Source organism: Leopardus geoffroyi, chromosome X (genome assembly GCF_018350155.1).
Source record: "Leopardus geoffroyi isolate Oge1 chromosome X, O.geoffroyi_Oge1_pat1.0, whole genome shotgun sequence".
NCBI classification, from domain to species: Eukaryota; Metazoa; Chordata; class Mammalia; order Carnivora; family Felidae; genus Leopardus; species Leopardus geoffroyi.
The window spans coordinates 88,393,680-88,410,049 of NC_059343.1; the positions used below are offsets into that span (position 1 = coordinate 88,393,680).

At 37.5% G+C, this 16,370-nt stretch overlaps 1 protein-coding gene across 2 annotated transcripts in view; it reads left to right on the plus strand.

The window, feature by feature from the left end:
• The window catches only part of DNAAF6 (dynein axonemal assembly factor 6), a 35,955-nt gene extending 20,461 nt beyond the window's left edge, over window positions 1-15,494 (plus strand). For both annotated transcript variants that reach the window (XM_045471004.1, XM_045471003.1), the window contains exons 6-7: window positions 9,041-9,126; window positions 15,232-15,494. In XM_045471004.1, coding sequence (XP_045326960.1) covers window positions 9,041-9,126; window positions 15,232-15,361 — 216 coding nt within the window. In that variant the 3' untranslated portion in view covers window positions 15,362-15,494. The remainder of the gene's footprint in view (window positions 1-9,040; window positions 9,127-15,231) is intronic.
• Window positions 15,495-16,370: the final 876 nt, after the last annotated feature.

The following is a 16,370-nucleotide window of genomic DNA, read 5'->3' on the forward strand; positions in this document are numbered from 1 at the left end:
TATCCTGTCCTCACCCACTTAGCATTGTGTGTGTGTGCATTATGTGTGTGTATATGTGTATGTGTTTGTGTGTGTGTGCGTGTGTGTGGTTGAGAGTACCTGAAATCTACTCTCTTAGCAGATACCCAGTATTCAATACGGTATTAGTAATTATAGTCATCATGCTGTACATTAATTTTACAGCTACATCTAGGTTTGCAGGGTTTTTTTTGTTTTTAGCTGCCTACCATTTACTTCAAACAAAATTCTATGAGAAAACCCAACATATAAAACACATAAAAGTACCCCTGCCTTGGTTAAAAGGGTACTATCGCCCATGAGACAGCTCCTAGGAGAAAAACTGGGCCTCTTTGGAACATGGTTTAAAAGATACTTATCTAGGCTTTTCTCCTTGTAGTACAGTTGAGAAAATAAGGTCAAGCTTGCAAGGTATCAAATACTCATATAAATTAATGGAAGAATAATAAGAGAGCCAGAAGGCTTTTTCCTCCTTGGTTACACTATGTTTTTCTTTAAGCCTCATGAGTATAATGCCTCTGTCTTGTTCTATTTTACTTTTTTATTTTTAATTTTCTCTTTTGTTCTCTATACTTTCCATCCGTTCCCACAAGCATCCCACTATCAGGGGTTTGATATATATCCTTGAATACGTATTTACCATTGTTTGCTATGTGTTTTTTTTTTTTAATGTTTACTTACTTGTTTTGAGAGAAAGATAGAGAGCGAGCCGGGGGGAGGCAGAGAGAGAGAAGGAGACAGAAACCCAAGCAGCTTCCGCGCTGTCACTGCAGAGCCTGATGCAGGGCTCGGACCCACGAACCATGAGATCATGACCCGAGCTGAGATCAAGAGTCCGATGCTTAACTAAGCCACCCAGCCGCCCCGCTATATTTTTTAATTTAACAAATACTTATTGAACACTTGCCATAGGCCAGATACTCAGTATATAGTGTTGACAAAATAGATAAGTTTCTCCTTTTAACGAGCTTACTGTCAAGACATCAAGTAGTCCATAAGCAGCAGCAGACTTCCATAGATCCATCCAATAAGGAAACAGTGAGCCCCAATGCATATAGTTGATTATTTACACAGGCAGCATAAGCAAGATCAGTATAGTGTCATCTCCCTTTGCCCCACAGGACAACATCAAACTAAAATGGCCAGATGACAGGGGACACGGGCAGTAGGACACTCTGTTGCTGAAGGGCAAACTCTAGACTGTAGCTGAACTATTTTATAGCCTGCATCTATAGCCAAGAGAAGGGAGACAGAAAGCCCTTCTGCCTTATGGGAACCAGGGAGTAGGGTGAGAAACGGCCTCCCACAAGATAAGGAGCCTCCCACAAGGTAGAAAGACAGATAGGAAACAGACTTGAGGCAACTCCTCACAAGACTGTCTACCTTCCCACGTTCCAAGAGGATCACAGGATGTCCTGCCAAGACTTGGGGCAGGCTGTAGTTGAATCTTGCATATGTGGCCTATGGGGATAGTGCAAGGTCACTGGGGTGCCATGGCAGAGCCATCTCCCTACATTCACAGTCTACAAATAAACGTTTTTATCCAAATTGTTTTCACTTAACATGAAATAATAATAATAATAATAATAATAATAATAATAGCAAAGCAATTTGTATAATGCTTACTATGTGTTAGGCATTTCTCTGTAAACTTTGCATATAGCAAATCATTAATCCCTGCATTGACCCTATGAAATAGGTGCTCTTATTTTCATTTTACAGATGAGGTTGCTGAAGCACAAAGAAGTTAAATGGCTTGCTTAAGGTCACACACTTAGAATCTGGTAGAACTATGATTTGAACCCAAACAATTTGAATTTGATAGAAGTGTGTATAAAGTGATATGGGTGCAAAGAAGTAGTCCAAGCAGACTTCACAATACAGGTGGCATTTTGCCTGGACATTTGTTTTTTTGTTTTTTTGTTTTGTTTTGTTTTGTTTTTAGCGATAAGAATTTATTTATTTATTTATTTTTAATATGTGAAATTTATTATCAAATTGGTTTCCATACAACACCCAGTGCTCATCCCAAAAGATGCCCTCTTCAATACCCATCACCCACCTTCCCCTCCCTCCCACCCCCCATCAGCCCTCAGTTTGTTCTCATTTTTTAAGAGTCTCTTATGCTTTGGCTCTCTCCCACTCTAACCTCTCTCTTTTTTTTTTCCTTCCCCTCCCACATGGGTTCCTGTTAAGTTTCTCAGGATCCACATAAGAGTGAAAACATATGGTATCTGTCTTTCTCTGTATGACTTATTTCACTTAGCATCACACTCTCCAGTTCCATCCACGTTGCTACAAAGGGCCATATTTCATTCTTTCTCATTGCCATGTAGTACTCCATTGTGTATATAAACCACAATTTCTTTATCCATTCATCAGTTGATGGACATTTAGGCTCTTTCCATAATTTGGCTATTGTTGAGAGTGCTGCTATAAACATTGGGGTACAAGTGCCCCTATGCATCAGTACTCCTGTATCCCTTGGGTAAATTCCTAGCAGTGCTATTGCTGGGTCATAGGGTAGGTCTATTTTAATTTTATGAGGAACCTCCACACCGTTTTCCAGAGTGGCTGTACAAGTTTGCATTCCCACCAACAGTGCAAGAGGGTTCCCGTTTCTCCACATGCTCTCCAGCATCTATAGTCTCCTGTTTTGTTCATTTTGGCCACTCTGACTGGCGTGAGGTGATATCTGAGTGTGGTTTTGATTTGTATTTCCCTGATGAGGAGCGACGTTGAGCATCTTTTCATGTGCCTGTTGGCCATCGGATGTCTTCTTTAGAGAAGTGTCTATTCATGTTTTCTGCCCATTTCTTCACTGGATTATTTGTTTTTCAGGTGTGGAGTTTGGTGAGCTCTTTATAGATTTTGGATACTAGCCCTTTGTCCGATATGTCATTTGCAAATATCTTTTCCCATTCTGTTGGTTGCCTTTTAGTTTTGTTGGTTGTTTCCTTTGCTGTGCAGAAGCTTTTTATCTTCATGAGGTCCCAATGGTTCATTTTTGCTTTTAATTCCCTTGCCCTCAGGGATGTGTCAAATAAGAAATTGCTGCGGCTGAGGTCCGAGAGGTCTTTTCCTGCTTTCTCCTCTAGGGTTTTGATGGTTTCCTGTCTCACATTCAGGTCCTTTATCCATTTTGAGTTTATTTTTGTGAATGGTGTAAGAAAGTGGTCTAGTTTCATTCTTCTGCATGTTGCTGTCCAGTTCTCCCAGCACCATTTGTTAAAGACACTGTCTTTTTTCCATTGGATATTCTTTCCTGCTTTGTCAAAGATTAGTTAGCCATACTTTTGTGGGTCTAGTTCTGGGGTTTCTATTCTATTCCATTGGTCTCTGTGTCTGTTTTTGTGCCAATACCATGCTGTCTTGATGATTACAGCTTTGTAGTAGAGGCTAAAGTCTGGGATTGTGATGCCTCCTGCTTTGGTCTTCTTCTTCAAAATTACTTTGGCTATTCAGGGCCTTTTGTGGTTCCATATGAATTTTAGGATTGCTTGTTCTAGCTTGGAGAAGAATGCTGGTGCAATTTTGATTGGGACTGCATTGAATGTAGATAGCTTTGGGTAGTATTGACATTTTAATGATATTTATTCTTCCAATCCATGAGCACAGAATGTTTTTCCATTTCTTTGTATCTGCTTCAATTTCCTTCATAAGCTTTCTATAGTTTTCAGCATATGGATCTTATACATCTTCGGTTAGGTTTATTCCTAGGTATTTTATGTTTCTTGGTGCAATTGTGAATGGGATCAGTTTCTTTATTTGTCTTTCTGTTGCTTCATTATTAGTGTATAAGAATGCAACTGATTTCTGTACATTGATTTTGTATCCTGCAACTTTGCTGAATTCATGTATCAGTTCTAGCAGACTTTTGGTGGAGTCTATCCGATTTTCCATGTATAATATCATGTTATCTGCAAAAAGGAAAGCTTGACTTCATCTTTGCCAATTTTGATGTCTTGATTTCCTTTTGTTGTCTGATTGCTGATGCTAGCACTTCCAACACTATGTTAAACAACAGCGGTGAGAGTGGACATCCCTGTCGTGTTCCTGATCTCAGGGGGAAAGGTCTCAGTTTTTCCCCATTGAGGATGATATTAGCTGTGGGCTTTTCATAAATGGCTTTTATGATGTTTAAGTATGTTCCTTCTATCCGACTTTCTCAAGCGTTTTTATTACAAAAGGATGCTGAATTTTGTGAAATGCTTTTTCTGCATCGATTGACAGGATCATATCATTCTTATCTTTTCTTTTATTAATGTGATGTATCACATTGATTGATTTGCGAATGTTGAATCAGCCCTGCAGCCCAGGAATGAATCCCACTTGATCATGGTGAATAATTCTTTTTATAAACTGTTGAATTTGATTTGCTAGTATCTTATTGAGAATTTTTACATCCATATTCATTAGGGATATTGGCCTGTAGTTCTCTTTTTTTTACTGGGTCTCTGTCTGGTTTAGGAATCAAAGTAATACTGGCTTCATAGAATGAGTCTGTAAGTTTTCCTTTCCTTTCTATTTCTTGGAATAGCTTGAGAAGGATAGGTATTATCTCTGCTTTAAACGTCTGGTAGAACTCCCCTGGGAAGCCATCTGGTCCTGGACTCTTATTTGTTGGGAGATTTTTGATAACTGATTCAATTTCTTCGCTGGTTATGGGTCTGTTCAAGCTTTCTATTTCCTCCAGTTTGAGTTTTGGAAGTGTGTGGGTGTTTAGGAATTTGTCCATTTCTTCCAGGTTGTCCAGTTTGTTGGCATATAATTTTTCATAGTATTCCCTGATAATTGCTTATATTTCTGAAGGATTGGTTGTAATAATTCCATTTTAATTCATGATTTTATCTATTTGGGTCATCTCCCTTTTCTTTTTGAGAAGCCTGGCTAGAGGTTTATCAATTTTGTGTATTTTTTCAAAAAACCAACTCTTGGTTTAATTGATCTGCTCTACAGTTTTTTTAGATTTTATATTTTTTATTTCTGCTCTGATCTTTATTATTTCTCTGCTTCTGCTGGATGCCTGGACATTTGAAGTCCATAATAGTTTGTCAGGGTGGAAAAACTCTCCGAGAAGAGTAAGCAGCAGCATGAGCAAAGGCATAGTGCTATGAAAGCATATGATGTGTTTTGAGAGCATTTGTGATGTTCTTGGAACCCCAGAATGCACTGGCATGGAGTAATACAAGATAAAACAGAATAAGCAGCTTGGAGCTAGTTGGAAAAGCCCTTGAAGGTCATACCATGTGCTTTGGACTGATTGCATCCCCCTGAAGTTCACATTTTGAAGCTCTAACCCCCACTGTAATGGTATTTGGAGATGGAACCTTTGAGAGGTAATTAGGTTTAGATAAGGTCACAAGGGTGGGGCCGGCATGATGATATTAGTGCGTTTATACAAAGATACCAGACAGCTTGCTCTGCTTGGTTTCTTTCTGGGCCATGTGAGCACCCTGTGAGAAGGCAGCTTTCTGCAAGTAGAGAAGAGAGCTCTCACCAGAAACCAACCATACTCGCACGTCTGGCATGCTCAGAATTCCTGTCTGTAGTATTGTATTATGGCAGCCCCAACAGACTAAGACACCGTGAAATGTGAACTTTTGTGGGCATTAGAGTTACTAAACATCTTAAAGCAGGTGAGTTAAACAATTAGATGTGGTATTTCATAACAACTCTAGTGGCAGATTATCGTGGAGAATTTGGCAGAGATGATGGTAGGAGATGAGTGCGAGTTAGGGAGATTGGTGTTAGGAAAACCAATTGATAGACAATATCACTAATTCAGGTGAGAGAGGTAGGCCCCTGGAGGGTGGCAGTAGGGATAGAGAGCAAGGTAGATATTTAAGAAGTAGTATTGATAAGATTTATTTTTTTTAACGTAATGTATTGTCAAGTTAGCTAACATACAGTGTCTACAGTGTGCTCTTGGCTTCAAAAGTAGATTCCCATAATTCATTGCCTACATACAACACCCAGTGCTCATACCAACAAGTGCCCTCCTCAATATCCATCACCCATTTTCCCCTCTCCCCTGCTACCCCATCAAACCTCAGTTTGTTCTCTGCATTTAAGAGTCCTTTATGGTTTGCCTCACTCTCTGTTTGAAACTATATTTCCCTTTCCCTTCCCCCATGGTCTTCTGTTAAGTTTCTAGAATTCCACATATGGAAAGTTGTCAAATGGGATATGTACGGGAGAAATAGGAGTCAAGAGTTCTAGTTTGGGTGACTGGGTAAATGGTGATGACATGAATCAAGATAGGGGAATGTAAAGTGGTTTGTCTCTGGATGGTAGTCTTAGAGATGGTTTTTATTTCTTTTTGTTCATCTGAATTTTACACTTTATTTACAATGACCATTTATTACTTCTGGAATAAGAGTAAACAGCTTTGTTTTTGGTATGGGGATCAGGAATGCAATGCAAAAGAAAGAAGACAAAGTTCTAAGAGAAATATATTAAGTTTGGGTTATATTGAGTTTGAACTGCCTGTAAGAAATCTTGCTGGAAGTGTCCAAGGCTGTTAGAAATATAAATCCATGTGAAACTCAAAGACGGGGACTGGAGATGTTGATTTTCAGAATTGGGGTTCTCTGAGGGGTTAGAATATACTACCACAGAGTACTGGCTTTGCATTGGGCTTGGAATAAAGGATAACTGATCTTAAGTAGCACATGTATGCTTGGAGAGGGGGAGGTATTGAGAGGGACACTAGGAAACTTGCAGAAATGGGACTGAGGACAGAATACATAGCCCTTGGGATGGGGTCAACATTCAGAGACAGAGTTCAAACAGAGGCACTGGAAATTCTCACTCCAGTTCCAAGCCAGGTATTAAAAACCAAGAGGAATCAGATCAATGAAGTGACGTTGACTCTGGGTCATGGCTTTAGAGATAAAAACAATGTTGACGAGAGAAGCCAAACATGTGTAATAGAAACAATGTGGCAAAGAATAGGGAACAGCCTACCCTTGAGAAATAAGGCTGACTGAAGTACCTGACCTCTTGGATGTCAGTTGGCGGCCATGGAAAAAGGAACTTCAGGTGTCAAAGGTATGTAGGAAGATAGCCTGTCTTCCCCCAGAGGACTACTCGTGGTAAGAAGGGGTATGTGTGCAGTGGGGAAGTAGGTCAGTGGATTCCCATTTTCACCCATGTGTGTTGAACAGCAGATTATCTCTAAAAGCCAAAAGTAAATGGGGCTAGAGTTATTGATATTCTGCCAAATGACCCATTGTTTATTCTAGAGGATGGGAAAAGCAGCCTGCACATAGCTTGATACTCTTTTTGAGCAATGGATATATAATATTTTGGCTCTTCTGCTTTAATGCATCCATATAGATAAGGGGACATTCTGATGTGACCTATGAAACAAGCCATTTAGTCTGTTTCTTTTTCATTATCACCTCCTTCACAGGGATATGAGCCTTACTCCATCTCCAAGTCTCACTGAGAATGAGGTGAGAGTCAGGGATGGGATAGGAGTCAGTCACTATCTGGCAGACACAACCAGGAGTCACATGTTTATCACACGTATTCATCTCGGAAAGTGCTACCAATCATTCTGAGCAATGTGTCTGCCTATCTTCTGAGAATCCACTTGTTTCCTGAATGGTCTGCTTCTCAAATCCTGATTTTGCTCTTAAGGTTAAAACAGTCATACTTATTTACTTCTAATGAATACATAGATTTGGCTACATGATAATTGAATGGATTCTCTTTTCCATATAAATTCTAGAGGACGGACACATTTTTTTGCAGGCTTTCTGATTATGCTAACCTTATTGGATTGGTTGCAAATTAGACTGCATTTCAGGGAGACAGATATTTGAGCTGTAATACAATTCCTTATTATCAGCTCTAGGCAGCACAGTAAACCTTCAATTAAATTCTAATAGTAATATAATATACATATATTTATAGTTAATATCCTAGCATTCTTTCATAATGATGGTAGGGGGGTGGATACCTCCTTAAAAGTTGATCTAATTGTATATATTTAATGTATTTCTGATTGTGAAAGTTAGGTGTATTTAAATTTTTAAATACATTTAATACATAATACATAATGAGAGAGTTAGATGCAGAATGCACATGGGGTGAGAAGAGAGAGAGATGGGGAAGAATTTGAGATGGGCTTAAGGTCAGGTATGAAGTAAGAGTGAAAGATGTCTTATACATATTACTTAGTTAAAAAATCAGTAATTTTACATTCTGATGATGCCATTTTGAGGCGGTTTCATCAAAATGTCTGAATCACATGTCTGGAATCCTTGAACCAGAACTGGCAGAAACTTCTGAATCCATGCAAACAGATTGACAGACTGACCCTTGGAAAATGTCAATATTTGAGGGATGGATAAGGGAAGAGAACACCTGGGTTTTAAATGCTCTTGTGTATGTACCCAGGAGTGGAATTACTGGGTCCTGTGGGAATTGAGATGCGACATTTTTAAGTAAAATCTTACCAAACCAATAAATAGTCCCATTTTGTGTGTGCATGTGTGTGGAGGCGGGGGTGGGTGTGGGGTACGTAGGGATCATGTTGTTATTTCTCTTGTTGTATTAACGACTTTTATGGACTCCTACACTTCTCTAGGAAATGTGGAATAGGAGTTTATACCAGGATACTACAAATGGCATCACCAGCCCACACCCAACATGAAAATTAGCCACTTTTTATTCAAAGTGCCCACTGATATAAAGTCCGTTGAAAGTCCCCAACCTTAGCAGGTGCACTAGTATGCACCTTCAGACAATGAAAGTTACAGGCAAGGAACCTTAGTTCAATTACAGATGGTTACCCTTGGGCTGCTCATTAAACTTCTCTGTATCTCACTATCTCCATCTATAAAATGGGGGTAATCCTGCATCTCAAGATTGTAATGAGGAAAGGGCCTAGCCATGCACACATAGCTGGAACTTAATAAATATTAGCTCTCATTTCCCCATACTTCCCTACCCTCTTCAAATTAACTGTTCTTCAAGACAAAAGTATTTTTCTTCTCATTTTCTCTTTCAGATTAAAATTAAACTGCCGAATACAAACCCTTCTGAAATTCAAATTGATATCCAGGAAATGATCCTTGACCTTCGCACTCCTAATAAGTGAGTAAAACTTAGAATTAGAATAATGTATTAAAATATTAATTAATCTATAATCAATATTCTTAAAGTGTACATTGTTATTTTTCATCACTCCAAAAGTTTGACAAAAAGTGAAAAAGTGAGTTATTCATTCAGATGTTTGATCTACATAATATAAATATATATGTATATATATTTTTTGAGACACCTAAAACACCTAGTTTTTTTCTGCTTTGCATCCGTACATTTGGAGTAGATTGCTACCACTAAAATACAGCCTTTGACATTCAGATACGGTTTACTTATCTGTGAGGAAAAATAACTAGAGATGAAAATCTCTTAAGTTGTAAGTCTCGCTTGTGGCTTTTTGTACAGAGATGCCATAAGAGAAGCAATATCTTTAAACTTTCTGGTTACCATGGGACTCTAAGGTTCAATTTGACTGTATCCATCTAAAAATTAACAGAAAAGTCTTGTCATCAATTCCTTAAAGCAAAAATTCTAACAAATTGGGGTGCCTGGGTGGCCCAGTTGGCTGGATGTCTGGCTCAGGTCATGATCTCACAGCTAGTGAGTTCGAGCCCCACATCGGGCTCTGTACTGACAGCTCAGAGCCTGGAGCCTGCTTTAGATTTTGTCTCCCTGTCTCTCTGCCCCTCTCCAGCTTATACTCTGTCTGTCTCTCTCTCAAAAATAAATAAACATTAAAAAATTTTTTAAAAATTCTAACAAATTTATCACTAGCTTCTCAAGTAGTATAGATACATTTAAAAAGAATACAGGTAATAATGGCATAATATAATTAAACATTTTGATATTTTCAAAATAGTCTTCTTATTACACAGGTTCAAATTATGTTTCCAAAATGCAACACATACAGTAAGATTCTGATACAAATGTTTATCTGAAACCTGGACAAATCAGTCCCATCTCTCAAAAACAAGTCCATAAAGAGGAAATCAATGGAACCCGGTGTGTGATAGATAAAATATCTAAATATCTCCTTGCTTGTTTCATTTTTCATCTGAATGTATGCTAGTAAGCACACTTTGGTTGACTGCAGTGGCTCTTTCTCTGTTATTCACGAGCGTTTCAAACTGGGTGTGGTAAGCAGTCAGCTGCTGGCACATTTTCTTTCTTCCATTATCAGTATCAATAATCTTCCCCTGTTGATCTTAGGGTTTCAAAAAAATAAAAAGTAGATCCCTCATACAAAAGACTTCTATGTATAAACGACCCAATGTACATACATAGCTTAACCTTGATTTCTATAGTAGATGCATTTAACCCCAAATGATCTACCCATGGATATATATCAAGTACTTTCTCATTACTTATGTAATTTCAAAACTATATTCTCACAAAAATTGTCTCCTGTTATAAAAATTTCATCCACTATTCCTACGATTTACTTCAAGGAGCAGTGTAATTTTTTCATTCTTATTATATATGCTTTTATTCTTCCACACAACTTCTGCAAGGAAAGTTGCTTAAATTAACAGTTAATCTTCCATGATATTGGTGCGCTTGTTAAAAACACATACATATCTACACACCGTGGAGTTAATTTCCATTCTCCTAGCAGTTCTCCATCAATCTTCAGGCAGCTGCTATGCTGCCACTCCAGATATCTATCAGAGCCCACCAAATGAAAGACTCACACAGAGATACTTGTCCATGTAGAATGTGGACTACACTAGAATTTTGGGATCATAATGTTCTTATATATTAAATAGTGCAGAGAGGTGCTGTCTCTTAAGAAAAAAATCATTAATTATGATAGAAGACTGAAGATAGGCTGTTATCGTTTTTGTCATTTTTCCTTAACACTTGCACATTCTTTGGAGCCACGCTATTATCTGAAATTGTGTTATTGGAAATGTGACTTGTTTTTGAGGTTATTGGTATCCACATATACTTTCTTTAGTTTCTAACTTTGACAGCATATCACACTATGTTTACTCACCCCTAGAGAGAGAAGAGAAAACCTCCTGTTCATGAATCTATAAGGCAGAACACGTGAATCTATTTTAACTGAATTGACTGGTAAGATCAGTCAAATGACAGTCAATTGCATTAGAACTATCAATAAAACCCAGATTTTTAGAATTATACAACCAAAAGAAATAAAGCAATGTCTTAACTTCTTTATTTTTTAAAAAATCATTGTTTTTGCACGTTGATTCCCAACATGGAGTAGACAGAAAGGAGGAAAGATAGGGGAAATTGGATAATTTCCCAAGGACTTTTATCTTCATATGAGGTTTCACTATTTTTTGAAGTGTATTCTAAGAATATCATAAATGAATTCCTTGAATGTGATAGTAAAAACATATTGTAAAGACAAGTATGAATTAATTTTTGGTTGAATGCTGTTTTATTCTCATCTTTGCTGTGCTCCTTTAATTCAGACTGATTGAGAATTGACTGATACTCAAACTCAAAAGATGTTTTCAAATTGAAATACTGAATGTCAGCTCAGTAGCTATTTCTTCACTTTCTTTGAAAATAGTTATGTCTCCAATAGAAAACGTTTAAAAAGTCATGTTTTTTAAACCCAAATATTTATTTTTTAATTTAAATTTTGTTAGTTAATATACAGTGCAATATTGATCTCAGGAGTAGAATTCAGTGATTTAATCACTTACATACAACACTCAGTGCTCATCACAACAAGGGCCCCCCTTAGTCCCCATCACCCATCTAGCTAATCTCCCACCCACCTCCTTCCATCAACCCTTAGTTTTTTCTCTATCATTAAAAGTCTCTTGTTAACTAACCCAGAGATAAAATCATTTATTAACTACATAAAATAAAAACTACATTATGTGAATATGCACAGAACAAGGTTGTCCTGTATTTAAATCTCTTGCAAGGAACATCAACTTGACTTTGCTAATATAAATGTAAGGATGTAAGTCTCTAGAGTTCACTGTATAGATAATTCTTTTGTCTTTACTTTCATATATTATCATTCACTTTTAAACAATTTCTAATGAAAAGTAACACTGGATAAACATTTGATCAGTGCCTAAACTGTAGCTTCTTAAAAGCAAGTATACTATCAATGTAAAGGCAGAGGGATTGAGTTTAAATGTTTATTCATATTTGATAGTACTAATGTGTTCTGGGTACTCAAATGTTATTTTGCTTTTCATTCATTTATGTATTCACTCAACAAACATTCATAAAGTCTCCTGCTACAACTGGGGGGACATGAAGATAAGATATAGTCCTGTCCTTCAATGAATTGTACATGGATAAGTATTTGTAGAATTTTATTTTGTTTATATATAAATCTCAATCCAGATATTAGGCAGTAAAACAGACTAGACAAAAATACTTCCCTTCTCCTAAGAGCCTAAATAAGTTGCACAGTTTCTGTTCAAAATTTTAGTATTTGAAGCCATACTACTAAGGACTAGCCAGGAATGCAGGCATAGATGGATCATTCCAATGGCCACTGTCTCTGCTGAATTTATTTCTCTCTGGACAGAGAAGTGCACATTATCACTGGAACTCCTTCTTCAGCTGATTTATAGTTGTCTTTTAGTGCAATGTAGCTACCACCACTGAGCTTTGCTTTATTTTTAAAGTGAATATATTATCATTTGTAGAATAAGGGATAAAGCAAATCTAACTCCAGCTCAAACTATATTGTAAACAACTTTAAAAAGATGGACTCTAAACGCTTTTTGCACCCACTTTTTTGAGATGCCAAATATTACATGATATATTAAAATACATCATGAGGGACACCTGGGTAGCTCAGTTGGTTAAGTGCCCAACTTGGACTCAGGTCGGGATCTCAAAGTTCGTAAGTTCAAGCCCCATGTCGGGCTCTGTGCTGACAGCTTAGAGCCTGGAGCCTGCTTCGGATTCTGTGTCTCTCTCTTTCTCTGCCCCTCTCCCTCTCACACTCTGTCTCTCTCTCTGAAAAATAAACACACATTAAAATTTTTTTAAATTTGAAATAAATACATCATGATATCATTACTTCTGGTGGAGAGAGATGTTTTTCCTACTACAAGTATCTGGAATAGAACAAGAGTAACAGGAAATTTCTCTTATAGAGAAATGCAATCACACAAACATGTGTGATAAATACTTTTAATGAGCCCAGTTTCCTAAACTTAGGTCTTGCAAATGAGTGAGGAGGCAATCGGTTTTCAAGAGTTTGTTTTCAAATACTAGTTCTTTATACAAGGATTCAATAAATACCCCTAAAAAATACCAGATTCCTTTACAAACTTGGATCCTATACCTTTTATTTATTTTATTTTATTTTTTTCAATTTTTTTTCAACATTTATTTTATTTTTGGGACAGAGAGAGACAGAGCATGAACGGGGGAGGGGCAGAGAGAGAGGGAGACACAGAATCGGAAACAGGCTCCAGGCTCTGAGCCATCAGCCCAGAGCCTGACGCGGGGCTCGAACTCACGGACCGCGAGATCATGACCTGGCTGAAGTTGGACGCTTAACCGACTGCGCCACCCAGGCGCCCCGGGTCCTATACCTTTTAAAAGAGCTTTTCTGTCCACTTTTTATAGAGCTACTGAAGGCTTCTTTATGGAGAATGTGAGGTAACAAGTGCTTCATGCATTTAATTTTCTTCAGATACCAGCATGTGCCGACCCCATGCATAATTCAGATTCATACCACTATGACAGAATTATGGATGGCTCAGCCCAGCAATGCAGCTAAAGCGTACAGCTATCTAGCAACGGAGCCCCACAACTGCAAAATAAACCCAGCAATCTCTCACAGGGATTTTTGTCAATGTATAGTAGAAAGAACCAGAAGCAAGCACAGAGAAGCACTTTCATTGATCTAGTATTAAAATCATTCCAGGCCTGAATTTCAATAACTATACATGTAGTAGAGACTCAGCCTGACTCAGCTGATGCTGAGTTGCATCAGCAGAATTATTATAGAACTATTCCAATTTTCAGATTTGTATCAGTTAGTCACATTCCATGTACACATAAGCATGGCTGGCAACATATCTATCCAAGCAACTTAGACTTGCAATGGCTCTGCTCCTCTGCCTATAAATCAAGCCCGAGAGTATGTTTATATAATGCAAAATGAGGTCAATCTTGAAAAAAGAGTGGGGGTATCAAAACCCCTGCTTGTATTTTTAAGGCCAAAAAGGCTGATATATTATGTGTGTTAATTTGGCATATTTTTGAACTCGTACTTACAGTGTCTAAATTTTGTTTTTTTTTGGTTCCTAACCTTTTGATGGTATATATTGCTTCCCGTTATCTTATTAAAAGTGAGATCAAAACCACACTGAAATATCACCTCACGCCAGTCAGAGTGGCTAAAATGAACAAATCAGGAGACTACAGATGCTGGCGAGGATGTGGAGAAACGGGAACCCTCTTGCCCTGTTGGTGGGAATGCAAACGGGTATATCCACTCTGGAAAACAGTGTGGAGGTTCCTCAAAAAATTAAAAATAGATCTACCCTAGGACCCAGAAATAGGACTGCTAGGAATTTACCCAAGGGATACAAGAGTGCTGATGCATAGGGGCACTTGTACCCCAATGTTTATAGCAGCACTTTCAACAATAGCCAAATTATGGAAAGAGCCTAAATGTCCATCAGCTGATGAATGGATAAAGAAGTTGTGGTTTATATACTTGATGGAATACTACTTGGCAATGAGAAAGAATGAAATATGGCCTTTTGTAGAAACGTGGATGGAACTGGAGAGTATTATTCTAAGTGAAATAAGTCATACAAAGACAGATACCATATGTTTTCACTCTTATGTGGATCCTGAGAAACTTAACAGAAGACCATGGGGGAGCTGATGGGGGGAAAAAAGTTACCAAGAAGGAAGGAGGCAAACCATAAGAGACTCTTAAAAACTGAGAATAAACTGAGGGTTGATGGGGCGGCAGGGGGGGGGGAGAGATGGGCATTGAGGAGGGCACCGGTTGGGATGAGCATTGAGTGTTGTATGGAAACCAATTTGACAATAAATTTCATATTAAAAATAAAATAAAATAAAATAAAATAAAATAAAATAAAATAAAAGTGATATCTTCTTGATATTACTTTAGGAAGTTGATTCTAGGTTTTTTATCTTGTCTTATTTTGTTTTGATTTTTAGGAAGCTGTTGATAACCCTTCCCCACCCTGTGGAATGCAACAGTGCCAAAGCTTTCTATATCCTGGAGACTGAGACTCTTGAAGTCGCCCTAACAATGAAAAGAGACTTGGATTTCATTAACTTCTTCTGAAGCTTCATGAACAAGAAGGAAACATGGTAAAACAGCACTGCTAAAAAATTTTTAAAAAAACCTTTGAAAAATTGGCAAATGTCTCCTATCTTTTTTATTATTCTGACATAGTTCATAAAGGGTCTAAATTCAATTCTAGTGAGTTCCTGGTCATTTACCGTCATTCCTATTACTCTGGTGGGAAATACTGTTTTCTTATATTCATAAGCTATTCCATTTTTTTGGTGATAGCTGGATAGAATTTGCAGGTTAACCAATTAGATTACTACATGGTCAATTCAAACTGAAATATGACCATGAAATGGTTGGTCCACTTATTTCAGTAGTCTGAAGAACTTAAGCCAATTAATTATACTATGATACAATCAGTTCCCTTGCAATTGGTCATTATTATGCCAGAAAAGATTATTTGGCTGCCTTCTCATTGATTTGATCAAATGATTTACAGTATTCTCTGGTTAGGTTCTCACAATCCTGGGATGTACAAATAACAAAGGATTGTAAATAGTTTGGTACGCCATCCTAAACAACATGTTTTACTTGAATAAGAAATACTTCAGAACACACAGTGTTATTTAGCTTCCTCAGTCCTGCTTTCAGTGTCTGGATCTGGTTAGGTTAAAAATCTTCTTCCTTTTGTGCACTAATAATTACTAACAATACCTTTTGGACTACTGTGTGTATATTTAGTATTGAAATCCTTGACATTTAAAAGGAATATAAAGAAAAGTGTGGTGCATTTACAAAACCTGTTCTCTTTCATTTCTTATCTTTATTCATAATTGGGCATACCTATTTTTATGAGTTATGTCAATGCCCCCTGCCCCTTCTGGACTGTATTGCTGAAGTTTATTTCAGAATTATTTATGAATAAATCTTATTTTAAAGCTCATGTAACTAGGCTTCACACATCACTGTAGAACTGTGGAGTTAACTGGGAGTGAAATTTTGAGAAGAGATGAAAAATTGAAAGATGTTTATCTCATCTAAGTGAACTATTAAGGAACTA